The 26,135-nt window shown below is 43.3% G+C and overlaps 11 protein-coding genes across 11 annotated transcripts; 6 read left to right on the forward strand and 5 right to left on the reverse strand.

Moving 5' to 3' along the window:
* Positions 1 to 1,109: 1,109 nt before the first annotated feature.
* Positions 1,110 to 2,258, forward strand: SAMD00019534_060020 (hypothetical protein; the record flags this gene model as incomplete). The annotated part of the gene is made up of 3 exons (XM_012898600.1): positions 1,110 to 1,662; positions 1,745 to 1,947; positions 2,013 to 2,258. Coding segments are annotated over 3 exons (1,002 nt in total), but the record flags the coding sequence as incomplete, so codon positions are not given.
* Positions 2,259 to 2,452: 194 nt separating this feature from the next.
* SAMD00019534_060030 (hypothetical protein) lies at positions 2,453 to 4,761 on the reverse strand (the record flags this gene model as incomplete). Its single annotated transcript, XM_012898601.1, has 3 exons — positions 2,453 to 4,356; positions 4,432 to 4,580; positions 4,655 to 4,761. 3 exons carry the CDS (start codon positions 4,759 to 4,761, stop codon positions 2,453 to 2,455), a joined length of 2,160 nt encoding a protein of 719 aa, XP_012754055.1.
* A 189-nt stretch (positions 4,762 to 4,950) lies between these two features.
* Positions 4,951 to 7,814, reverse strand: SAMD00019534_060040 (hypothetical protein; the record flags this gene model as incomplete). The annotated part of the gene is made up of 2 exons (XM_012898602.1): positions 4,951 to 6,115; positions 6,187 to 7,814. 2 exons carry the CDS (start codon positions 7,812 to 7,814, stop codon positions 4,951 to 4,953), a joined length of 2,793 nt encoding a protein of 930 aa, XP_012754056.1.
* Positions 7,815 to 9,083: 1,269 nt separating this feature from the next.
* SAMD00019534_060050 (hypothetical protein) lies at positions 9,084 to 9,764 on the forward strand (the record flags this gene model as incomplete). The annotated part of the gene is made up of 2 exons (XM_012898603.1): positions 9,084 to 9,142; positions 9,221 to 9,764. The coding sequence occupies 2 exons, from the start codon at positions 9,084 to 9,086 to the stop codon at positions 9,762 to 9,764; spliced, it is 603 nt and encodes a 200-aa protein (XP_012754057.1).
* A 671-nt stretch (positions 9,765 to 10,435) lies between these two features.
* On the reverse strand, positions 10,436 to 11,099 carry SAMD00019534_060060 (hypothetical protein; the record flags this gene model as incomplete). Its single annotated transcript, XM_012898604.1, has 2 exons — positions 10,436 to 10,813; positions 10,896 to 11,099. 2 exons carry the CDS (start codon positions 11,097 to 11,099, stop codon positions 10,436 to 10,438), a joined length of 582 nt encoding a protein of 193 aa, XP_012754058.1.
* Positions 11,100 to 12,741: 1,642 nt separating this feature from the next.
* On the forward strand, positions 12,742 to 14,736 carry SAMD00019534_060070 (hypothetical protein; the record flags this gene model as incomplete). The annotated part of the gene is made up of 3 exons (XM_012898605.1): positions 12,742 to 12,770; positions 12,911 to 13,921; positions 13,995 to 14,736. 3 exons carry the CDS (start codon positions 12,742 to 12,744, stop codon positions 14,734 to 14,736), a joined length of 1,782 nt encoding a protein of 593 aa, XP_012754059.1.
* Positions 14,737 to 15,038: 302 nt separating this feature from the next.
* SAMD00019534_060080 (hypothetical protein) lies at positions 15,039 to 16,372 on the forward strand (the record flags this gene model as incomplete). The annotated part of the gene is made up of 2 exons (XM_012898606.1): positions 15,039 to 15,903; positions 15,984 to 16,372. 2 exons carry the CDS (start codon positions 15,039 to 15,041, stop codon positions 16,370 to 16,372), a joined length of 1,254 nt encoding a protein of 417 aa, XP_012754060.1.
* Positions 16,373 to 16,556: 184 nt separating this feature from the next.
* Positions 16,557 to 17,937, forward strand: SAMD00019534_060090 (hypothetical protein; the record flags this gene model as incomplete). The annotated part of the gene is made up of 2 exons (XM_012898607.1): positions 16,557 to 17,645; positions 17,728 to 17,937. 2 exons carry the CDS (start codon positions 16,557 to 16,559, stop codon positions 17,935 to 17,937), a joined length of 1,299 nt encoding a protein of 432 aa, XP_012754061.1.
* A 23-nt stretch (positions 17,938 to 17,960) lies between these two features.
* On the reverse strand, positions 17,961 to 19,506 carry SAMD00019534_060100 (hypothetical protein; the record flags this gene model as incomplete). Its single annotated transcript, XM_012898608.1, has 2 exons — positions 17,961 to 19,049; positions 19,114 to 19,506. The coding sequence occupies 2 exons, from the start codon at positions 19,504 to 19,506 to the stop codon at positions 17,961 to 17,963; spliced, it is 1,482 nt and encodes a 493-aa protein (XP_012754062.1).
* Positions 19,507 to 21,797: 2,291 nt separating this feature from the next.
* On the forward strand, positions 21,798 to 23,970 carry SAMD00019534_060110 (hypothetical protein; the record flags this gene model as incomplete). Its single annotated transcript, XM_012898609.1, has 3 exons — positions 21,798 to 23,302; positions 23,385 to 23,700; positions 23,770 to 23,970. Coding segments are annotated over 3 exons (2,022 nt in total), but the record flags the coding sequence as incomplete, so codon positions are not given.
* Positions 23,971 to 24,123: 153 nt separating this feature from the next.
* Positions 24,124 to 25,699, reverse strand: SAMD00019534_060120 (hypothetical protein; the record flags this gene model as incomplete). The annotated part of the gene is made up of 3 exons (XM_012898610.1): positions 24,124 to 24,337; positions 24,404 to 24,690; positions 24,773 to 25,699. Coding segments are annotated over 3 exons (1,428 nt in total), but the record flags the coding sequence as incomplete, so codon positions are not given.
* Positions 25,700 to 26,135: the final 436 nt, after the last annotated feature.

Genomic DNA, 26,135 nt, shown 5'->3' on the forward strand with positions numbered 1-26,135 from the left:
AAAGCCATATTCTTTTGTGTTGTTGTTGGATGGACGAGACCTAACTCACATGATCACATTCAGAGTAAGTAGTAAACTGATCTTCACTAAAGTCAAGAATGAATTAAGCATTGTAGAGTGATGGATTGATTATCAAGATCACTTCATTCCAAAGGTTTGATCAAGTGTGTGATTGTTTAAGTGTGTGTGTGTGTGTGTTGGATGAGTAGTGGGATCACACGAGCCAACAATCTGTACCACATACTCATTCGCACATTATCACCACCATCATCACCTGCGAGTGATACTTGAATTAATTGTCAACAACATCCAATTAGTATTACCGGTAGGGGATTGATGATGATAAAGATGATGATGATGATGGATTGACTGATTGTTGATTGATTGATTGATTGAATGAGAGTAAGAATATTTGTTAGGTGATGTCATCTACCCTACCTACCTACCTACATACTCCATGTCCCTATCCCTTATCCATATCATACTTATACTTATCCACACAATATAATATATGATTGATACCTTTTCCAATGTGATAATGGCTTCACATATCGTCCACAATTCCAATCTCCCAACTCTACCCTTCCAAGTGTTGCCAATATATCCTGGAATGATTTGTAGTTAACATACTACTACATTAAGCAATTATGAATGACTTTATAGCATTAATAATAATAATATCACATCACACTCACACAATCCCGGTTATTGTTTGAAGAGACGCAACGCTCAATAGTTTGTGATTGTTAGCAATGCCATCCATCCATCAAACAAGGATAAACTTAACGAAATAGAACTGGAACGAACATTAATGGGAGAGTCCAACAACCATTATAACTTATTATTTTGAGGCAACTATAGTTATTATTATTATACTTAAAACACAACAACAGCAACAACAATGACAGCACTACCATTGAGGATGGACGAAACATTCGTTCTTCGCGAATACCAAAGCAAGGACAAGAATTGGTTATCGAAACTCTGTCGACTCCCAGTCAACTGCGACTTCCTCGGTCTCCAAGCATATAGTAAATGTGATGGTAAGTCCTAATCAATCAATCATAAATGAATTATTATTAACAATTAATATTATCCAATTGGAATAATTCCAATCAAAAAAAGATTATTCATTGAGGAGGAGCATGACCCAGAATGGAAATATATGGGTGGCAGAGGATTGCCAGACTCAGAGAGTGATTGGAGGAATATGTATATCGGAGAAGAGATTGAGAGTCAATGGCGAGGAGAGAGTTGTATATTATCCATTTGATGCCGTTGTCGATCCAAGATATAGACGTGGCAGAGTTTTGAAGAGGCTGACAGACATGGTCACTGAAGTCTATCTGGACAATCAAGTACTACGTCCATTATTATATACATCGACAGCAATACATAATGGAAATATGAGCACATATTATAATAATAGTGTAATGAAACAGATGGTGGAACAAGTACAACATGCATGGAAGGTATCAGCACCTATCGTCGTTATGGATTCCAAGAGTAATCCCAAAGTTACAATATGGAAGGAGCGAAATCCAGATATTGTTATCGAGAAGTTCAAGGAATATTTCAAATCATACGAGATGGTACCCATTGAAATGGAAGACCTCCTACTCAACAAGTTCTGGAGATATACATACTTTGCTCAATATAAATGTTTGTACCAATTCAATCAATCATTCAATCATTCAATCATTCATCCAATCAATCACTAACTTGATAATATCCAACAAAATAGGTGATGATCAAAGAGTTATTGAAGCGTCAATATCGATATGGGACCAGAATAAGGTTTCAAAGTTGGTGGATATGCAGAGGGATGGAGTACCAATGAGTGCCAGTAACTTCTATCAACTCTTTGGATGTTATACCAATGAACAAGGAAACGACTACCCCTTGTTAACCGAGTTGTTAAAGACAATTCACAATGAGTGCCATAGTGTAAGTTTGATCAATATCCAAGTTTAGTGATCACAAACTCACTCAATCAATCAATCATTGTATAGATGGGCATTGAGTACTTGTTTGCAGGATTCTCAAAGACTGACCCGGTCGAAAGATTCTTCCCATTGCAACCTGGTCTCAAGAGTTTGCCATTCTTGATGCACTTTTGTGTTAGTTGTGAAGAGGATGAGGCCAAGATTCAAGAGTATAGACATCGTCCATTCTTTAACGATCCAAGAGACTATGGTATGTTGTTGCTCTACTCTAGCAACAAAAAGTCCAAAGAAGATGGTGGTCTACTTGCCAAGCTGTAACAACAGATATTGTATTTATTATCCGAATCAAATTGTATTGTATTTGTAACAAGTATGTATACCTTGTTTGTTTGTGTCTACACAAAGTAGGAATAAATTAAGGTATTTATCCAAATGATTGACTGGACTGGACTGAACTATACTGGACTGGACTGAGCAAGGATGATTAGTGGATAGACATTGGACATTTACAAGTTGACCTGGAGAACATTGGTTGTTGTTGAGCTTGAGGTAGTAGCTGGGGCAGTGGTGTTGTTTGCCTTGTGTTGATTGTATCTCTCGACAAGCTCATCAATCACTTTGAATTGTGTATCCCACTTGGTGTTGTAGAGGAATGGTCGATGATCATAACGATTGTCATCGGGAGAGTAGGCCTCGGCATGGTAGGCCGGTGTGATCGTGGTCATCTTATGTCTGTTGATGGCGTAGTAGTAGAAGAATCTCTTGACCTTCTCGGCAACGACGTTGGGTGTGAGGTGTGACCACTCTGCGACCAATCGCTCAAACATTGTAACGGGTCCACAACGATTGATCTTGCGCAAACGTCCAAACACGCTCAACTCCTGGTAGCTCATGCCCATGTCTGCTTCATCCGATTGAACATAGTCGGCTGTAGTTGGCTCCAACTCTGCTGTGGGTGTAGCTGTGATGACCTGGAGCAGTGATGGCAGATTGCGGTTCTTGCCTGCCCACTCGAGGAACAACTTCAAGTCTGTCTTTGAGATGCCTCCAATTGGATTGATGTCTGCGCTCGAGCAATCATACTTGGTCATGTATCCACGCAGTGCCTCATCCACATTGGCACTGCCTAGCACTAGCAGTGAGCCGTCTCTGCCAGACTCCCACAGCAACAACGTTGCCAAGTGATAGGACAGCACCATTCTTGATCTGGCCTGCACATTTTGGAGAGCAAGGTTCTCGCGGTTGGTACCTCCGTGCACCTTGAACTTGGGTGTCTTTGTGGTGATCGTGGCGAACGTTTGATTGAATGCCTCTGTGACTTTGTCAATGTCCACCTCTTTGTGGGTTGCGCCAGCGTCCTTTGAAATGAGTGCTGCGCGATCTCTTGTCTCCTTGGAGCTGTTGGTCGAGCCCAAGTAGGCTGTGAAGAAGATCCTGCTGGCAAATTCTCTCGGATCCTTTGGAGTGTAGTCTTTGTCGCCAGTGATACGTCTGGCATCTTGAAGGACGCACTGGTCTCCATTGGCAATGTCAGTGACAACAAGTTGACACATGATCGAAACGATTGCTGCAGTTGCTGCACTGTCGGCACCGCCAGACAATGGCAGGAAGTAGCCATTGAGACCAGACCTGCGCAGATAGTCCCAAAGCCAACAGGCTGGACCAAAACCAATCTCCTCGGATGGTGTAATGTACTTGACTGGGATGATGGGGCTTAGATGGGGGAGGACGGCTCTTGCGTCTACGGCCATTTGGATGGGGCAGCGGACGCGAGGGAACTCCTTGGTCATGGTGGCCTGTGAGCAACGGCTCATGAAGCTGGCACGTGCTGATCGGACCTCGTCCAGATCAATGGTGGCAGTGATCACCTCGACATCACGCAACGAGAACTGGCTGCCCTGCGCAACACATTCTCCATTGACCATGACCATGCAGCAGCCATCAAAGTAGAGACGACCACCATCACATCCTTGCTGATTGGCATAGAGATAGATACCGCCAGACTTTGACGTGGCGGACTTGATCAGCTCGACACGAGTGCATAGCTTGCGAAGCTGATGATGTGAGCCTGAGCCGTTGGTGAAGATCTCCACACCGTCCAAACCCATCTCAATGTGAGGCGAGTTGGGCAAGAAGAGCTCCTCGCATGTCTCTGAGGCAATGGCTGTGTCTAGTGTGGATATGATGGCATCTCCGATTGGACATGACTCCTGACCAGTCAGAGTAAAGATGAAGCCTGGCAGGTAGAATGTCTCGATGGTCCTTGGCTTGAGCCATGGTGTAAACCATCTGTTCTCACGGTAGTTACCATCCATTGCCAATGCCTTCTTTGGCACAATCAATACGATCTTCTTATTATACATTATCACTCTACAATTATATCTAACACTCTTGTGAAGTACAGGCATACCTATTGTATGTTCATCAACATGATCAAGTTAGCTTAATGTCTAATGTATTCGAAGAGATGATTTCAAACACTTACCAACGTCTACAATGATGTCATTGGTTAGATCTCCCTCCAATATAGTGGCGATTGATTGCCAGCTGTGTAGATGTGTATCCTGTTCATAGAAGTGATCTTCACATCCATATCCTGTAATCTCTAGCTCTGGTCCCAATCTTAACTTTGCTCTATATATCGTTCATTCATTGATTGAGTAAGTACACTTGAATGAATCATCAATCAATCAATCGTATTCACATACCCTTGCTGCTTTGCAATCTTAATTGATTGAATGATCCTCGCAAGATTGCCTTTAAAGTCCAACGCCCATTGATCGAGGTTACAAGTCGCAACTGTAACAGCTTTCATGTCTAGGTTATATATATATTTATCTGTATGAGTTAATTAATTATGTGTACAAAGATTAATAATAACATCGATTCATTTGTGTCTCATTAATTAATCATGAGATCCAGTGTGTTGCTTCTTGGAATGAAAGTTCAAAGTTTGAGCGAACAAGACAATGAATGAACGAATGATGATGTCTGAGGTGCCTTATTATGGCTTGAAGTTTATTAGTATGATTGAATGTTTGGTTAGCGCTGGTAGGTCAATGGTGATTGTGCTGCCTTTGACCTTGTATGTCAATTGTTCATTGTTGGGGACGATGAGGTCACCAGCACAGCTGACAGAGTCCAACTGGACATCTTTGGGCAGGTTGACAATGACCTGACCAGGTTTGGTGTCGGCTGCCACTTCATAGCATTCGTGCGACAGGTCAGCACCAACAGTGAATCGATTGGCATTGACAATGTGCACGACGTAGCGATTGATTGTCTCCTCGGGATTCTGCTTGGACCTCGCTGGCTGATGTTGACGTGTGACCACCGTGGTCAAGTTTCTTGCGCGGCCGTCTACGAGGAGTTGTTTGAACGCGACCATAGGGTGGGGCAACAGTATCCTGATCAGTCTGTGAATGAGCTGGCCAATGGTCGCGCTGCCAAGCTGCCAGTATTGGCGGAATAGTGGATGTACACAGTTGATCACTCGCTGGCTACGCGCGTACAACACGGCTGAACCACCGGTCATGTTCAAGAGAGATACAAAGTCCGCGCTACCATTGCCATCAATCTTGATTGATCGACCGGACAATGTTAGGTTCTGGATGTCCATTATTAGCTGATCGTCGTCACGACCTGGAGTGGCGGCAACATCCGAGATATGTCCGGCTCCCAAGGACTTTGCAGCCTTGGCGCTGGTGCCCGAAACTGGCGCTGGCTTCTCTGGCACTTGGACCGTGTCAAAGTCTGACGCAGCGTTCATGTACCTCATTCCCTTGGCGGGCAATGAGAATTTGCGAGTAGTACGCTCGAGACATGCATCGCCAGTGACCAAGAGTGCGCCACTCTCGGAGAACTTTTGTATCTTCTTCCAGCCCTCTGTGTCCAGACATGGGACATCCGGCAGGATGACCAACCTGTAGGCGAGGAGCTCGTCCAACTCAATGGTCTGATCGACAATATCAAATTGGTACTGGGCTTCCTCGAGCAATGTGGACACTGCTCTCAGTGTATGCATGGCATTGGCATCATGCGGAGCAAACACGGCAATATCGCACACTCTCTTGGCATTCCTATGATACACATCCCTTGTCTCCATCTGTTTGAAGACTCTCTCAACGACCCTTTGTACAGGTGATGATGACAGGCAATCCATTGGCATGCTATTATTGATTGATTGATCGAGTCGAGTGAGTGAGTGAGCGAATGAGTTGATTGATTGAAGAACACTTACCTGAGTGCACAACGACTTGTCAACATCATGGATTGGTGACATTGGAATAGGAGTGTCTCAAAGGTCTTGGGTATGCGTCTGGTACGACCTGGACACAGGACGTCTTCATTCATCAATGGGATCACTCCAAGTGCTGGAACGCTACGCATGTGTCTTGATATGGTGGAGAAGTCCACTCTAGAGTCATAGTCCAAGGACACACAATTGGATGCTCTATCTATGTGTGATGATGAGCCAAAGTAGACGCGCTGAGGGATTGAGTTGTTCTTCTTCTTGGTTGTTTGTAATTGTTGATCCTGTCTGATGAGATTGATAAGTGACGTTTTGAATTGATTGGCGACATCTTCATAGATACCCCGCACCAAATCCTCTGACGCCGCACTCTGTCGATCGACTACTCCATGCTTGGCCAACAACTCTATACAGGCGACACATTGGCAGCTCTGCAGCTGACCCATTCCAGTGCCAGTGAAGTAGAATCCGTCGATTACTCCACCAAATAGCTCGCGCATCTTAACCAGCAGCTCCTCAAATAGTGCAACAAAGTAGCTGCGGAAGTCTGGATTGCTCAGACAACACTGTGTGCAGGATGTGGTTGCATCACTGTCGCCACTTGTGCTTGTGGTGGCCAATGGGACTTGGCACCACTCGGGATGCTCCCTGGCGGCAATGGCGTCGGTCTGAACCGCGATGGACAATGGGACCTGCACGCCAATGTCACGCAGTGCTTTGATACATTGTACCAATGTGTCTGCGGTAGCCGTCGACACACGGTCCTGGTACTTCTCACTCGAGTAGTACAGTTGTCCATACATGCTCTTGACAGGGAGGCACACAGATGTGATGGCTGAGCGTTGTACAAACTCAACCAATGCCTTTGGATCAACGGCCACCTGTGATGTGTTGTCCGCGTCTTCATTGATTGTGATGAATACCTGTCGCGATGTGAGCTCCTTTGAGAGCTTCAACTGTTCAATGCTTGGAGTGGCAGCGGCCAAAGATGATGGGGCTGATGTAGTAGTAGTAGTAGTTGTTGTTGTCGTTGTAGACGTGGATGTGGCTGGGGTTGCCGAGGGAGCGGGTGGATCAGCTGACCTCTCCTTGCGACTGGACATCTTTGGCGAATGAGTGTCCTTGTTGTCCTTGGGTGAGGACATGCCTCCATTGGTCGGACTGTCCGCGCCATGATGTGCCACACCATTGTGTGAGTCCTCGTCACGTGGCTTCCTCTCGCGTCGCTCAGGCTTGGGCGGCTGATACTTGGCAAAGTTTAGGATGACAATGTTGCAGTTGGCGGCGATATGGCCAATGCGATTGCAGTTTGTACACTTCTTATTGATATCTGGCGTCGGACATTCCTTGGCGATGTGGCCCTTCTTCTGGCACACCTTGCACACCTTTGGCTTTGGAGGCTTCACCACTACCGGTGCCTCCTTCTTACGAGGCTTTTCCTTCTCGCTCTCGAAACTGAACAGGATATTGTCAGCGCCAATCAAAGAAGATGAAGTCAATATTGTTGTTGGTTTGGTTGTTGTTGTGGTGGCGGATGATGTTGGAGTTTCAGCCTTTGGCTTTGGTGCCTTTGTTTGTTTGGCAGTATGAACCGGTGTGATTGTTGGACTATCCATGATTGGCTCACTCTGTCTCTGTCTCTATCTACTACTATTACTATCTAAATGAATGAAAATGTTAAGTATGAGGCGCCATCTCACATGTTATTGTGTTGGCATTCATTCACTCATTCATTCTGATGCGCCGCCCCTTGGGATGAGGTCACATACAATGCACACTCTCTGCAGAGATGATGCAAAACTGATCACATCAATCACTTCACACACACATAAACAAACACACACAATTTACCAAAGGGGTTTTGATCAAAATGTATGAATGATTAAAAGTGAGTGCTCTGGTATACAAATCGATCAAATTTGTTGAGTGATCTAAGATGATTTATTTGTGGTGATCATCCAGAGAAAAACAATCAAGGAATTCCATTCAGCCTGGAAATAAAAATAATATATGTGTAATAATAGTAAAGTTGGTTTGTTATCTTTGTTGTTGTTATAGAACATCATATCTATGTTTTCATATTCATTCATTCATACTTCAGAACATCAACTACAACAACATCAACAAATACAAACATTGTACATAAATATTAATAATCAATCAACCACACTTCTTTCTCTAACTCTCTAATTGATTCAAACCATTACTAAACTCTTGACATTGATCGATCCATTGATTAAATCAACCAATCATACTGTACAGTGGTTCTCATTTACACACTCATACACATACATTCAATCATACTTGTCAATTATTAATAAGGTAAGTTTAATCTTTTTAGCTCTGACAAGCAATGGTCACTTGTTAGACACCATCATTGATCAATGTCACACAACACACACTTACAAATACGGTCAATCACTCACATACACCAACACACACACACAAAGTTGATTGTGTTTGCCAACAACACTGTTGATGGATGAGGGGTACGATGGACCACCACACTGTCTGATTTTTTAGCTAATTTTTTGATCACTCCCTTTACCCACCTCACTCTGTCCGCTATTCTCTGCTCCCCAACCTCGCGCTGATAGCAACTTGGCACCAATCAATCATTCATTCTCATTCACTCCCTCACTATCACATAACACACCAATCTACTACTACTACACATTCATTCAATCAATCAATCAATCAATCCCCATCAATCACTTGTTGTTATAATATTTATTACCTTTATATACTACTCCTCATCAACTTTGTACCATCAACATAAACTCGTCCATTCAATCAACCAATCAATCAATCATTCACATACTTATACTTTTTCAATCATCATCAAGTAGAAAGATAATAATATAATAATATATAGATAGAATATAATGGCCACAGCAGTTGCAAACGAATATAAACTGGTTGTTATGGGTGGAGGTGGTGTAGGGTATGTATAAGCACCAACTGATCATTAGCAATAGCACCAACTTACTGACTGACCGGAAAATACAACAACAACAAACAGCAAGTCAGCCCTTACCATCCAATTCATCCAGAACCACTTCATCGAGGAGTACGATCCTACGATCGAGGACAGCTATCGCAGACAATGCCAGGTTGACGACGACACTTGTCTACTGGACATTCTAGACACTGCCGGCCAGGATGACTACTCAGCCATGCGCGATCAATATATGAGAACCGGACAGGGATTCCTGTGCGTCTACGACGTCACGTCGAGAACGTCGTTCGAGGAGATCAACGTCGTCAGAGATCAGATCATTCGGGTAAAGGACAACGAGAAGGTGCCAATCGTACTGGTCGGCAACAAGTGTGATTTGGAGAACCTGAGAGAGGTGACGCACGGCGAGGGCGAGGAGTTGGCCAAGAGTTTCGGCTGCCCCTTCCTCGAGACGTCGGCCAAGAAGCGATTCAATGTCGACGAGTGTTTCTTTGATGTGGTCCGCGAGATCAAGAAGTCCCTCAAGGAGCCAAGAAGTGGCAAGGACAAGAAGCCGTTCAAGGGTCTGATGAGCAAGTTCAAAGGTGGACAGTGTATTATTCTTTAAAACAAAGGGTTTGGATCTTGAACGTTGTCCAAAAGGACCGCGTCCATACCAGCCAATGCGCCATATCCTCCTCCGTCCCCCAACAACCGCTACGCCAAACTCCCCTTCCCTCAACACCTCCAGTTGTTTCCCTTTTGAAACGCTACAACAACCAAAAAAGGATACATACTGGATACCTCAAACCAGTCAATCAATCAATCAAATAGGCAGGCATGAACAACAACCCAACACACTCACTCACTCATCATCACTCGTCCACCATACAACCTTACTCAGCCAGCCAGCCAACCAAACGTCCAGCCCTTACCAATATCAATTCTCCACTGGATTGGTAGTCATTGATAGCGCATCGATACTATTACCATCAATCACTTGTATTTAACCAGTCAAGGCAACTGCCTTTGTTTCATTAATAAAGGTTTTGCGCCAAACAACAATATCCAATGCGACTCGCTACCGGGAGATGATGATGGGGACGACTTCAAACTGAGCCGGACTGCCCATCAGTCCATTTACCCGGTGTGGATTTATTAATACAATTTGCTGGGTGGCTAATGGTTTGCCAAAGGAAACACTCTGGCGTGGTATGGTTGGGGGTGGGATGCGGCTGACGACCTGGCTAAGGGTCTGGCATTATGACCGCGGGCAGCAGGTTGCTGCTAATGTATAGACTATATATAATTGGTGATCCTTGGCACGGCGCCGGCTCGATTGTGGCATCTTCGACTGGACTGTGAAAGGAACTCGCCAAAGGTCAACAGGTCTTGTGAGTTGTCTCTTCGCTCCGACGTATAAATAAACTCCTCGACGGTTAGCAACGGCTCATCGCCATTGTCATTGTTTTCGAGCATCTGGTTGCTGACCGCTTTGAAGCGGTCCTGATCATCGACCGTGCCACTATTTGTTGGCGCTGAGGCATTGGCCCCAGCAGCACCAGCAGCTCGTCGCTGTTGACCCCTACGCATTCCATTCTCTCGGCAACTAGATATAAACTCCTCCACTGTCATTAAATGATTCTCATTGTCTGGTACATTCTCATTGTCCGCTTCCTATATATATTGTTTAATGATCCAGTCAAGTCAGTAAATCATTTTCGGGTATGATTGAATGAATGAATGTTCATAAACCTACATATCTGTTGAGAGAATAGATGAACTCTTCTATTGTCACCATGTCGCCTTGTTCTATGTTGTGCTGTGAAGAGGCATCATCTTCGTCGCTTGCACCTTTTCTCCAAGACTCTGTATTGGGGACACCGTCCCCATGTTGTTGTTGTTGTGGCTGTTGATTTGCCGCACTACTATTTCTCCTCCACTGTGAAATTGATAGTCTCATCTTGTCTATCTACTACTACTCAATTCTTAATAAATATTATATATTATACAATTCTTTGTTTGTGCACTATTCTACTATTATATGATATGCTCTCCGTTCTCTCTTTCGCTTTATGTATATGTAGTTGTTGTTGTTAATTGTATTTATAAGTTAATGATTACTCGCGAGTGAAGCTGGCTGGACCTATCAACGGCAACAACTTTGAAAGGAATGGAATGAGTTGAGTTGAGTTGTGTTGAGTGTTGTGTTTAGTGTTGTGTTTAGAGTTAAGTGTGTGTGTGTGTGTGGTTAGTGTTCTCCAAGGTAGAGAGAAGTAAACAGGGGTAGTAGTAGAATGAATGATTGTTGTGTGTGTGTGTATGTATGTGTTTGATGGATTGTGTGTGTTTGATCAAACAAACAAAGTTGTGGAACATAGTGTTGAGGGTTGTTGTGAACAAAACGGCAAGGGTATCTATCAAAAACTGATGGGATCTAGATGGGACGAGGTGGCATCCAGGTCCAATCCTCTCACAAAGCCAAGTAGTTTGGAATAAAAGTATCTCGCCAGTGGGATTTTTTATTTGGAGGTCGGAGTTGTGGTCCTCAACCTTGTAAGTGCATGTGCCAAAGGATATTTAAATAATGCAAACTTTGCATGTGCAATCAAGCCGTTTGTATAATCTTGGAAGTGACCATTCTAATGGTTTGTGACTTGGTTATGGAACAAGTAATTACTTCTTCTTGGTTGGAGCTCCAACAATCAATCTCTAGGTATCATGATGAATAATATTGACTATTCCAACTCCGAGGTTCATTTCTTGTTTGGTCATCATTAATCAACCTTATGAGTTTGGATGGAGAAGAATACAGTGTAGATGGACAACGAGTCTGCCTAATGTCTCGCAAACATGTTTGTTTGATTGAGAGGGTTGGGGTTAGGGTGGATCGAACTAATCGCCACTCCAAGCTCACTCACACTAACATCAATCATACACACACTTTCGATCAACTTCATTTACACACTCAACCACACTCTGTTGGATTCAATCAAACATACACAATACACACTCAAACATATAATAACACTGACGATGGAGAAGTTGAATGGCAAACAGTCGATGTACATAACATATGTAAGAATATTACGGAAGTATGTGAGGATTGTAACATGTCCACAGCTTGGATCATGATATCCACAACAACAACAACATATGTCTGGTAATTAATGAGAGCATCAATATCATTGCGTTCCCGTCAGCGGCAGGATGGGGAATTGAATGAGCAATAAGTGGGCGTGCGAGGGTGTTGCCACTACTGACAATGCATTGGAAGGTAGGAGTGTATATTGCTAGAGAAGATTATGATGTTGATACTAGTGGTGAAGGTGGTCTGTTTAATGGAGCATTATTAACAAGGTTGGACAGGTGATCACATCTTGGAATCAGCCATTTCCAACTCTTCCATCTCACTGCCTCTTCTGTTGTTGCCTTCCCATTAGAACTCCCTTCAATTGGAACATATATATTTAGTTTATCAATCATTAGTATTCAGTATCAATCAATATTATTGGGCGAGGAAGAGGCGGGAAACAGTTTATAGTATTAGTAATAGATCTTTGATTGATTATAAAATGGAAACAATTTTAATCAATCAACATTCAATGTCCATTTTCGATAACAATGAGAAGATGTAAGTAACATATTCCTCATTCCATACTCTCCCATACAAATAATAAGTGATGATCAAATCATTATCACAGCCATCAATATTTTGTATTACTCAACAATCACTCACACACTCCCCTATTAATCAATCAATGAATCAATTAGAAATATATGCATTGATAGGTTACGCGACAGTAAGGACTCAACAACATCTTCAGAGGGCGGCGAGGGTGCTTGCTCATCACCTGGACTGTCAAAGATTAGTAGACGATTCCAGACGACAAAGTCTTTGAAGAATTATGACGAGTTCAAGGTGACTATGAATGAGTTGTTCAGCTTCCCACAAGTTATCACCAAGTTGTTGTACAACAAATTAACTGCCAAACATATGGTGGTCAATCACGAGGTGTTCACAGCATTCTGGAACAATCTCAGCGCGTTGGAAGACGAGGAGATACTGTTTGAATGTCTGTGCATCACACCCATGGGCACATCACTGGACTTTGCCAGTTTGATGTTGTTGGTCAAGGAGGTGCTGGAGTGGCATGCAGGTCTAGCTGGCCTGCGCACACTTTCATCACGCGTCCAACAATCATATTGCGAAATGGTTGTTGTGCGCATATTGCACGCCATTGGCCGAGACATTGGCCGCATCACATTGAAGGACCTCAAGGAGAGCAACATCATCGAGGTGTTGAAGAGTCTGGACACACTCAAGGATTTGGAGGGCGACATTGGATACTTCTCATACAGTCAGTTCTCAACAATATCAAGACTCTACGTGGAGTTGGACACTGACAAGGATGGCGGACTGACAGGCTCCGACCTCATTCATTTCTCCAACGGTTTATCATCCAATCGTGTACTATCTCGTGTGATTGAATGTCCTGTGTTCTCCGATCGACCATCAATTCCCACCACTGGCTCATCTGCCAGTGTATGCATGACCAACAAGAAGCCTACACATTTGTCCTTTAAAAACTTTGTTTGGTTCCTATTGTCCGAGGTTGAGAAGCAACGATCGACGAGCATCCAATTCTGGTTCCGATGTCTGGACATGGACAACGATGGATATATGAGCTACTACGAGATGGAATACTTCTATCAAGAGATAAGAGAGTATTTGCTCAATCATCAAGAGGATCCACCATCATTCAAAGATGTACTTTGTCAAATGTAAGTGTCATCCAATCTAGCAATCAATGCCAATAAGTTGACTAACTTTGATCTCCATACTCACTCACACTAGAGTTGATATGATCAATCCAAGACATCCTGATAGGGTCACTTTGAGCGATTTGAAGAGGTCACAGATGTCCACGAGGTTCTTCCAAATGTTGTTCAGTAAGCCATATTGGATGAACTCCACTCCTAAGTTAGTTTGGAATGATTTCATTGCAACACTAGAGGAACAACTCGAGACTCCAGAGGGCAGCAGCTCAATTGATGAAGAGTCCGGTGGTGGCACCAAGTCATCTACATCTGGTTCAGCATCATCATCTTCCTCTTCATCTTCATCATCGTCGTCATCATCATCGTCGTCCAAGTCTTCAAAGAAGTCTAGTGAGAGCAAGAGAGAAAAGAGTAACAAGGGTCGTGAGAAGGACAATGGTTCGTCGTCGTCCAGCAGCAAGAAGAAGAGTGGCCAGAAGGAGGATATGAAGAACAACAAGGAGGAGAACAACAAGAAGAACAAGAGTCTCGTCAAGAGGAGGTCGCTGTTCTCCATGCCGTTGTTTTTTATCTCCGCGGGCGGCTTCGGTTGCTTTTTTCTGAGTAAGCAGGTCAACCTAGTCTTTCCGATTGGTCTGCTTATTCTATTAGTCCTACTATACCAAAGATACTCGTCGAGTGTACCTGAAGTGGAGTTGCTGTTGGAGGATCATAATCCATTCGAGGACTACATCGAGGTCGTCAGCGACATTGATCATGAGCGTCGACTTTATGAATCAATATCACAACAGTTGGAAACTCCATCGTCAGCAACATAAGATCATAAAGTATCTTGGTAGAAGGTTAACAATGTAATTTATAATAAATAAATATTTATAACAATAATATCATTCTTAATTATCTAATTTACTAATATTGCGAAGATTGAAAATGAATCCAAAGTGATGGTTTCCTGTTTTTCAAGATTTTTTCAAAGTCTATTCATCGAACTGACTTGGAGATATTTGTTTTAGTAATTAAACATATTAATACATATACTTGTACTGTACTTGTTATAACATACATACATATATTACTACTTACTTATACTTATACTATATATACACAGATAGATAGAGATATGATCAACAATGAATATGAAGTGTCAGTGACATTGGCAGCTGGTGCAATGTCAGGTATCAAGTTGAATGATACTCAGACACCAATTGCACCACCTCTACCTCCTCCTATAGTCGCATACCCAAATCCATTCACAATGAAGAAGAAGTATCCTTATACTCCATTTGTTGACGGACCTTCAAGACAAACTTCATCATCATTGAGAACTGAACCACCTGCACCAGTGGACCTCTCTTGTACAATACGTAATGTGGTCACGACAGAACTATACAATATACTTCAAGATCATGGTATCAATAAGATTGTGATCGATCTACGTCCGACCTCATTGTTCAATCAATCACGCATCCATGGCACGGTCAACATACCTCCACCTCCAGCTGATTTGGCAGATTATGTCGAGTCCATCACATCACAACAACAACAATACTTTACATCGTCGAACAAGACATTCAATATGACCAAGTACTCAAACTCATGTTATGGATGGGCGGGTCTGAGGCATTGGTGTCTCACAACAAACAGTGTGATACTATTGTCAGATGGACCATTCTCAACTGAACTCGATATGGCCAGTGTCCACAAGCACTATGACGATGACTGGCATACATTCGACCCGTCTGACACCACACCAGGCACTTGGGAACGCTTTGTAATGCATTATCTAGTCTCTAGACGCAAGAGCAATGTTGAGATCTGTAACTACAGTGCTGGATTCTCTGCTTACCACACCAAGTATCCATTCCTTTGTGCCAAAGCTGATGACGAGCGATGTCCACCCAACTATCCCAGCGAGATACTTGACGACTTCCTCTATCTTGGTGCCTATGACCATGCTTCTGATCTCAAGCAGTTGAAGAATTTGAGTGAGTACATTACATGGAACATGGCGGCACACACAAGCTAACCTATTGCCTGTCATCAATCAATCGATCAATCAATCAAGACATCACATACATTGTCAACATGGCAGTGGAGTTGGAGAACTGTTATCACATGTATAAATACTATAGGGCCGATCTGGAAGACAACTTCAAGGCGGACATCACATCTCATTTCACCTCGGTCATTGAGTTTATCAATGAAGCCAAGCGTAATAACACAAGAGTGTTGGTACATTGTGCAATGGGAATCAGTAGGAGCACGACTGCTGTGCTCGCCTACTTGATGAAGGAGCATGCCTATCGCTACATTGATGCCAGACGTTATGTCAAGCAACGACGATCAATCATCCAGCCCAACTTTAGCTTTGGCAAGGCGCTCACAGAGTATGACAAAGTACTTTATGGAGCACCTCCTGCGACAGTGGCAGTGTCCGAAACAACTACAGAGTAGTAGTAACCAATAAAGGGGGTAGCTAGTCGTATCCAGACTCCTGTTTCCAGTTTCCAGTTTCCTCGTTGAAGTGGTTTTGGAAATTTGGCGCCAACATGTGGACGATGGTTGGATGAATGGCACTACGATCGTTCAATCAATCAATCAATCAATCCACCAATCATACATACACATACACAAGATCATGTCCACACACAGTTGTACAACCGGCTATCATGTATCATCATTCGAGTTTGAAGATGAAGAGGATGAGGAGGTTAAGCCCGACCCAATCGATCGCTTCTTCAAAGAGCTTACAGAGATGGCAGAGACTGTGATGAAACAGTCATCAATGTTGAAACAGAGTGCTCATTATACATATTGCGATCCAGACAACACGACAAGAAGCTCAACTACAATCGTGTCCAGGATGAAGAAGCAGCTGACTGAAGTACAGAATCAACTGGATGTCCTAACATCGGATGATGTCACAGGTCCCGACTCTGCATTGAGTATACTGGAGACATGTCAACAACTTTATCGAAACAATCAATTGATGATTGCTTCACTCCAATCATCTTCAGCATCAGCCAGAACACAAAGTGCGGCGACATCAGTCTCGTCGATCCCCATCACAACCTCCAATCATGTACATAGGACCAACCCAGTATCCAGCACCATCAACTCTACCTCCACCTCCACCTCCACTTCCATCTCTCACATCCATCATACCAGTAACATGGCGTCATCAATCACTTCACATTATGTTGGCTTGCCTCCAGTCTCGTCAAGGAGTACACTCCACACACATACAACCACAAATACTCATGCACCAGTCCGAAGCAAGTTAGCATCAATACCCAATATACAGGATCTGGGAGCCGGTGACATGTTGTCTGAGTACTCAAGGAACTTGTTATCCTCCGCCAAGTTTGCTGATATCGAAACCAAAGAGGCATCCAAGAAACCAGCGCCAATCACATCCACAACAACAACATCAACATACGTCCCATCACTTATTTCATCACAACTGAGCAACAGTAGCAGTGTAAACAAGAGGCCAGTTGATCCCCCACAACAACAAGTACAACCAATAGTGGAACCGAATGCTAATGCTGTTTCTGTTGTACCCTCCACTCCAACTGTTGCTGTTGCCCCTGTTGAGCCTCCAAAAAAGGTCCCCAAGCAACATACATTAAGCCAAGCCACGTCAACAACCTCAATCATCAAACCAATCACCAATGAGGAGTATGAAGGCTTGAAGAGCTTCCTTACAAATATTATCTCTATAGAGGTAAGCATTCCATCACCATGCACATCCCCTCCAAGCCATACTTACGCCGTAACAATCACAATACACACATATTCACATCCAGTCATTGAACAATGTGATTACAAGATTGAACAAGTACATGTCACATGTGGACAAGTCAGAGTATCACTTTGATCTATCGAACCTCAACGACATAATGTTGGATGCAAAGGAGAGTGTTTCCAAATTGAAGCCAATCATTGTGATACTCATTCAACTGAAGAGGATCGGGACCAAGAAGAGCGTTGATGGCATATGCTATAATATAATATAATGAATGATTTATCATCAGTGCTACTAGTTCCTTGTGTCGACAACAGCCTTTGGCTGTCTGAGCTGCTGTAGCAGGGCATTGGTGTAAAGCATGACCTCTGGCACCAGGTCGTGGTTGGCGCGCTCATTGATCGATTTGATGGCCATCGTGGACATGGCCTTGGTGGCCTCCTGGAAGGCACAGAACGTCAGGCCAGTGACCAGCTCGCGATACACGCTCTCTGATATAAATAATCTCTTGACGATGCCCTTGCTGCTGTGGCTATGGTTGTTGATCAACGTATCGATTACGTTGTTGTTGTTGATGTTGCTGTTGTTTACATTGTGTCCATTTGTGCCATTGTGATGGCGATGACTGTGATGATGATGGTGGTCGCTGTGACGATGATGGCTGAGCTCGAGGTAGCTGGTCATCCTAAAGTGTTTCCTGTCGTACTCTTGACGTTGTCGCTCAATGAGATTGGTTGATGACGACGACGCTTGGCTGCCACTGGCGCGTAGTGTTGAGCTGGAGCTAGTCACTTCGCTGGCCTTGGGCAGGTCGATGCCGTTCGAGGTTGAGATGCGCATGTTGCTGTCGCTGTCATCATCGCTCAGTGGTGTGTCCTGGGCCAATGGCAGGAAGGGGTAGCCGGTGGCCGAAACACGAATGCACATCTCGCTAAAGATGGTGCGTGATAGGTGAGGCATCGACACGAGTTGACCAGTGTACACCGAGATCACTGTGCGCAACAACAGTGTGCGGTTTGACGTGGTGATCTCCTCGATCTTTGTCAGAGGACGCTCGGTGACGACGCCGCTGGCGTGGCTGTTCAGCTGCTTGAGTGTGGACTCAGTCAGGCCAGACTCATTGTCGACGACGACCGACTTGTAAATGAATGATGGCAGGGTGATGTTGGGAGGCAGGAACACCTTCTCCAGGCCCTCGCGCTTAACCAGCTCGTTGTTATAGATGCCAATCAACACAGCTTCAATGCCAATGTGTGCAAGTGGGCTTGGGCCCTGAAGGAACACCCAAACCAAGGCTGGCACAAACGATAGAACGAATCGCTTGGTATGCATTGATTCCAAATTGAACCAACAATAGAACCATTGACACAATAACTCATTCCTCTGTTGTTGCAATAGAGAGTAAGTTTGAGTGATCGGACTATGATTGATTGAGTTGATTACTTACTGATTGAGAGAAGCCTGGTGAACATATCTTCTTGATGATCAGTTGAGAGATTGGTTCATTCTGCATGAGGTCTGAGGCAAGCTTGGATACTTGATCCAATGTGAGTGTCTTGAGAGGCTGGAAGAAGATGTCATAGGCAGGGTTTGTTGATAGATCCAATGATGACGAGGATAATGATATTGGCTTTGGTACAGTATGATGATGATCGGGTGCAGTGTTTGTAGTTGTAGTGGTTGTTGTATCATCTGTACCGTTTATGTGTGTTGTTGTTGTTGTCGATGACGATGCCGACGATGATGGCTGACTGGCATCGACAACATCTGAATCGGGTGCATCATTCACATCGAATGGTTGCTCCAAGTATGTCGTAAGAAGGTCTATTATTCGATCCATCAATAATATATATATATATATATATATAAACTGTGTGTATGTATGAACGTATGTGTGTATGTTGATGTTGTACAGAATGATGATGTTGTATGTATGTAGTTACAGCCGACTCATGAGACTTCAATGATTCTTCAGATTCTTCAAAAACATGGTGTTTGTGTTTGTGTTTGGAAAAAAGGTTGGACTATGGCATCATTTGATCATCACCATGGTCAATCTCACTCACTGTTGTCCAGCGAAGGGACCATACCATATCATTCTTAAATCCAACATAAATATTTGTAATAATAGATACAAACACAAAAGTATGTTTTGTCCTTTAATTTTAATATCAATATTCTAATCAATTGAATTCAATCAATCAATCAATATATTTAGTATCAATCATGTCAACACTTGATTATTAAGTTATAAATACAAAAGTATGTTGCTGTACATTATTTATTAACAATAATTCATTCTAATATATACAATAAATCAATCAATCAATCATAAATTCAATCAAATATATATTAAGTCAAGTGAATAGTAATCATGGCAGTAGTTGAACATTGGATGGTCCAATATGTTCCAACAGACCCACCTACCAATAATCGAGTCGTTCCACCATCTCGTGAAGGATTGAATACCAACTATGTATATTTGGTCTTCACGATGGAAGTTTATGGCCAATCTAATATAGATACATTCTTTGTTTGGTATGGAAAGAATGTAAAAGATTCAGATGTTGAGGACAAAGGATATGACACCAACACCAATATACTCTATGCCAATGAAGGTTGTGAGCCCTATCTGTTTTGGGAAACAGTCTCTGCAAACAACGATTCAGACTCGTAAATAAAAATATTATTTGTTTTAGATTGATCTTCAAACGACATCACACACCAAAGAAAAAAAAATGATCACTATTTTTTGATATTATTGATTAAATATATAAATATCCAATAGTACTATTAATTAATATAGTAACAAAGAGATAAGAAGAAGAAGAAGAAGAAGAAGAATGACTTTTAGATACTTTATGTACAGACTTATTTCAGAACGTCCATATTATTGTGAACAAATTATACCATCATCTCGTGAAGGATTGAAATCTCACAATATATGCTTTGTCTACAAGATGGATACTGTTCAAGGTGTAGACAGAATAGTGTCATTCTTTGTTTGGAAGGGAAAGCACGCCCCTGTATACAGTGAGAACTATGGAGTCCAATTCTTGACCAACATGGGATTTGGTGACTGTGCAAGAATACATCATGCGAGTGAAGGTAATGAGATGAAGATGTTTTGGGAGACCCTCCCATCTGCCGATGCAGGCCCTGCAGACACTGAGATCCACTCCTAAAATAAATAATGTATTTGTTATTGTTTTTGATCATCCAAATACGATACGTAGTATGGGATGAACCCAAAACAACTGTTTGTTGTTTCTCCATTTACTATTTTTCATTCATATACTTACAATTATTATTTGTATCAATAGAGTATGTATACAACAACAATATATTAATTTATATTTATTAACATTTAATAATAAAATATAGACAGACAAAAAAAAGAATGCCCGAACCAAATTTAGAACTATTCATGTGGAGAATGATTCAACATGCCAACTCTAATCAATTCGAGGTAGAATTAGTGGACTCTCCATCAAGATCAAAATTGGATACCAATTATGTCTTTTGTGTTTATGTTGTTGATGACGCCGGTAAGAACTATGGAGAGGGTCTCTTTATCTGGTTTGGAAAGAACTCATATGTCGAAGGCTCTGATGGCACTGATTACGGTCAAGAATTTATAGATAGAATCAATTTAGATGATGATCCGCGTATTATCAATGTCAATGAAGGAAGAGAAGATCATGGCAGTACATGCATATGGGATATATTGAAATAAATAAAGTAGTAGACACTTTAATTAATTGTTTGAAAGCATTGAACAAACAAGTCTTCTTGTTTTATTTTGGTTCATGTCTATGAAACCAGGCTAGATTTTTGGTGAAACATACATTGAAATGATCAGCGAGCTTGGACCTTTACAAAAAAAATCAAAAAGTTAATCCATTCACATGAACCAAAACTTGTCCTGCAAAGACATCACCAAACCCACCCCAACATTCTTCATTGTTGTTGTTGACATCGATAAAACAACACTGTTTGTTTGTAAAATAGATATAAATATACATTACTACTTGTAGCTTATACCAAACAAAGATATATAAAAGATATAAAGATACAAAGATATACATAAAGACAGAAATCAGTCAGAGTCACAGTTACCACAGGATATAAGAAATCAAGATGTCAGATGACACTTCAATTCATGTTGAACACACATCAGATGATGTAGATGTTGTCAACAACAATGAGGCTCAACAACAACAACAACAGTTTGATGCAATTGAACAACAATTACAACAACAACAGTTGAGCTCACCGACATCACCTTCACAGCAGAGATTGAGTATCACACCACCAAAGACATCACCACCAAACACACCGACCAACTCGCGTAGACCAAGGTCCGAGTACATCAAGCCATCGAATGGATCGTCAAAGCCCGTGGCGTCAATGGGCCTGGTTGGACGCACGGTCGGTGTGACGCGCACCACCGTCATGCAGTACTTTGGCAAGCAAGAGATCACCCAGTACACGCCCGAGTTTGTCATCCACAACATTAAGGCCAAGGCGCTCAAGATGCTGTACGAGGAGACGATCCGTCTGTCCAAGAAGGTCGTGGGCAAGATCGACAAGTACAACAAGTGCACCGATCAGCTGCGTCTGTCGCTCAATGCTCTGGGCGCATTCTTCCCCGACGAGCACTTCACTCGCACCGCCATCGAGCGCACGGCTGCCGTGCACGCCGAGCTGATCACCATGCGTGACAAGCTAAAGACCTCGTTCAACAACCGCTACATCATGCCAGCCGAGGTGTTCCTGGCCAAGAGCGTACTGCCGGCACGCGACGCCAAGAACAAGTTCCGCAAGTCCAAGGTCGAGTACGACTCGGCCAACAACAAGCTCAAGCAGGCATTGTCGGCGTCAGGCATCGATTCCAAGGCCATCTTTGTAGCCGCGTCACACGTCGCCATGTACAAGCTCCGCTACAACCAGCGCAAACAGGAGGCCTCACATAAGCTCTGGGACACAGTGACGCGTCACTCCTTTGAGTATCTGGTGGAGTCAATCAACTTGCTGGCGGCCCAACATGACTTCTACTCACACGCCTGCGAGCGCATGGCCCAGCAACAAGAGTTCATCAATGAGATGCGACAACACGCCGACAGAATGCGACAGCAGCAACAAGAGGCCAAGGCCATGGAGGACCAGCGCCAGCTACAAGAGGCCATGTACCGCGAGGAAAACAAGTACACCGAGATGGTGGAGATCTTCTCCTCGCCTGACCTGGCCGTGGTCAACGCCATCTGTCTGTCGTCCGGCAGTGACCAGGACCTGATCCTTGAGGACCTGGTGCGCATCCTGGACGCTCACAAGCAGACCCTGCCTATCATCAATCTGGGCATCACCAAGGAGATTGGCTCGACCAACTCGGCGGCCACATTGTTCCGTGGCAACAGTACTGCCACCAAGTTGATGACAGCCTTCACCAGAATGACTGGTCGTCCATACCTAGTGTCCACGCTCAAGCCAGTCATTGAGAAGCTTGTCAGTGAGCCCAATGGCTATGAACTTGATCCAGAGAAGACTGGCAACCTCGAGGGCAACTGCCAGCGTTTAACAGACATCTGTCAGGACTTCCTCGATGCCATATTCAACTCGATCGACAACTGTCCATAGTAAGTTGTTGTTTGTTTGATCAATGTGTACCAAAACTTATATCGCTAACATACCATCCCATCGCCACTCCACTCACAACAGTCCATTCAGAGCTATGGCCAATCACCTTCAGAATGAAGTTGTAAAGTATTTCCCAGAGAGCAAGCATACCTCTGTTGGAGGATTCATCTTCCTTCGTTTCTTCTGTCCCTGTATTTTATCACCCGATGCCAATGGAGTTGTTGGATCATCATCCTTGACAATGGAGAAGCGAAGAGCACTGATCTTGGTGAGCAAGACACTGCAGAATGTGGCCAATGGATTGCCATTTGGAACCAAGGAGACATACATGAAGGAGATGAACAGCTTCCTCGAGAAGAACTTTGATCAGTGTAGACTATTTTTAGATAAGATAGCGGTATGTCTCATTCATTCGATCAATGTCATCAATCAAAGTACTTACTAATATCCAAATCAATGTATCCAGACATTGCCAGCATCACAAGAATACAGGCCATTGTCATCGAGGCAGGAGGTCATGGTCAAGGAGTTGCCATCAATTCATAGACTGATTGTTAAGAACTTGGAGAAGATATTCAAGACACTGCAACAGTACAATCAGCAATCTGTTACATTCCAACTTGTGGCATCACTTGGAAGACTCGGTGATATCAAGGTCGATACCAAGGAATAGGAAATCATAGTTTAGTGTTTCAATCACAAGCGAGCGAATAGTTATATCGATATAAATACATGTAACAACAACAACAATACTTTAGTCCTCGCGTCATTGATTGATTGAATGATTGGACATCCACATCCAAGTTTATTGTCTCCTCTCGGCATTGGTCAGTGATTCCAACTGGCGGATGCCTTTGGATATCTCCTCGACATTATCTCCAGTGCCCTTCTTCCTAACAATATCCAACATTAGTCTAATAAACTCTGGCGTCAACTTTAGTCGCTGTGTTACAATAACTCTAAACACATTCATCACCTTGTCAATGTCATGTCTTATGCCTCCAATCAATCCAGTGTAGTCTCTGATCGATGGTCTATGTATGTAACGTGTTAGTGTTCCATCCATCCTCAATCCATCCAATCCATCAATCAAGACATACGTTATATTCATTTCCTTCATCTCTAAGAATAGTTCGTAGACCTTTTCCAGCTTGCCTTGCTTGGCGTAGGCTGATATCAGAACGGTGAATGATTCGTCGTTGGGCATGAGGTCGTATCGCTTCATGTACTTCATGATTCGCTCGATGAACAACTCATTGTCATATACATTCTGTTGTTTGGTCGAGGCAATTCGCAGTGACAATCTGAACAAGTTATTGATCAATCCAATATCCGGTCTTATATTCTTTGTAATCATCTCCTCAAACAGTTCCAGTCCTTTGTCAATCTAATTGCCAGACAGGTGATTGATTGATTGAGTCAGTAGATGTCGTCCACATGAGTCCAAACAGCCAGCAACAACTACATACCTTGTTGGTGTAATTACATGTGGATATCAGGATGTCGTAGGTCCTGGTGTCGGATTGAAGATGGCTGGTGAATCTCATGTCTTTGAATGTGTTGTAGACGTCAAAGACGCCCTCGGGATTCTTTGTCAGCTTGCATGCGTGCAGAACAGTGTTTACAAAGTGGCGATCGGGTTGAACATTGTTGCGCTTGAGATCCTGGATGACCTGTGTGTACTGATCGATCTGCTTGAGGCCTTGCACTCGGAGCTCGTCCAACTCTTGGTAGTTGTGCGAGTAGGTGAGCTTCTCAAACAGTCCTCGCTTGTTCCTGTTGAAGTCCTCGTCGTTCTTGTACTTCTCTTGGAGCGCAATGACGTAGGTGGTGTACGTGGCAATGTCTGGCTTGTGTCCAGCATCCTTGATCTTCTCGATGAACTGCAGCGCTTCACTCAGTCGATTGCACTTGATCAATGTCTTCATCAGGATGTTGAAGAAGGTGACCGACACCTTGACCTGATACTTCTCGACCTCGCCCACAATGGCTTCGACACGCTGGACGATCTTGTCCTCGGACACATCCTTGGCCGTAGTGCACACGTTGGCCAAATGGCCCAGCGTGTAGATAGTAGGCTTGATGGCGTCCTTCTTCATGTCGTTGTATGTGCGCCACGCCTGATTGAACTTGCCACTCTCGGCACAGGCCAACAGCAGCTGCTCGTATGCGTAGATTGTGCGTCGCTCCATTGGCATATGCTGCACCAGCTGACTGGCCTCGTCGAACCTGCCCTGCTTTGCCAACTTCTCAAAGTAGCTCTTCTGTGACAGACTGCGATCCTCTGGTGCTCTATTGAATATCTCTGGTCTGTTTGCCCCACTACCTCTTCTATCTGGTCTTCTCGGTGCATGATCATGTAAACGTGTCACTTGTTGTTCGCCATCTCCATCATCATTAAAATCAGGTATTATTCGTTTAGGTTGTTGTGTTGGTTTCTTCTGTTGAGGAAGTCGTTGAACATATGGTCTCTTCTTTGTAACATTGGCAATGTCACCAGTGGATGTAGTTGTTGTTGTCGTTGATGAAGTTGATGTTGATGTCGATGTTGAGTATGAGTGCCCAACTCAATGATGACGATGATAATGGGCTTGTTGTGGGCGTAGCAGAAGTGTTACTCAAGTAATAACAACATCTTATACTACTTGTTGACAACTTATGTCTAAGCATACTGTTGTTGTTATAATAATATATATGTATATATAAGATATATATGTTGGGGAAGTAATAAATGGACAAACTAAGTAATTAATGTTGAACAAGATTCATTCAAAAGCCCCAACAACGAAGACTTTGTGGACTCTTTTCGAAATTGGACATTGCTCAGTGTGA

This window comes from Acytostelium subglobosum (assembly GCF_000787575.1).
Source record: "Acytostelium subglobosum LB1 DNA, scaffold: scaffold11, whole genome shotgun sequence".
Classification (NCBI taxonomy): Eukaryota; Evosea; class Eumycetozoa; order Acytosteliales; family Acytosteliaceae; genus Acytostelium; species Acytostelium subglobosum.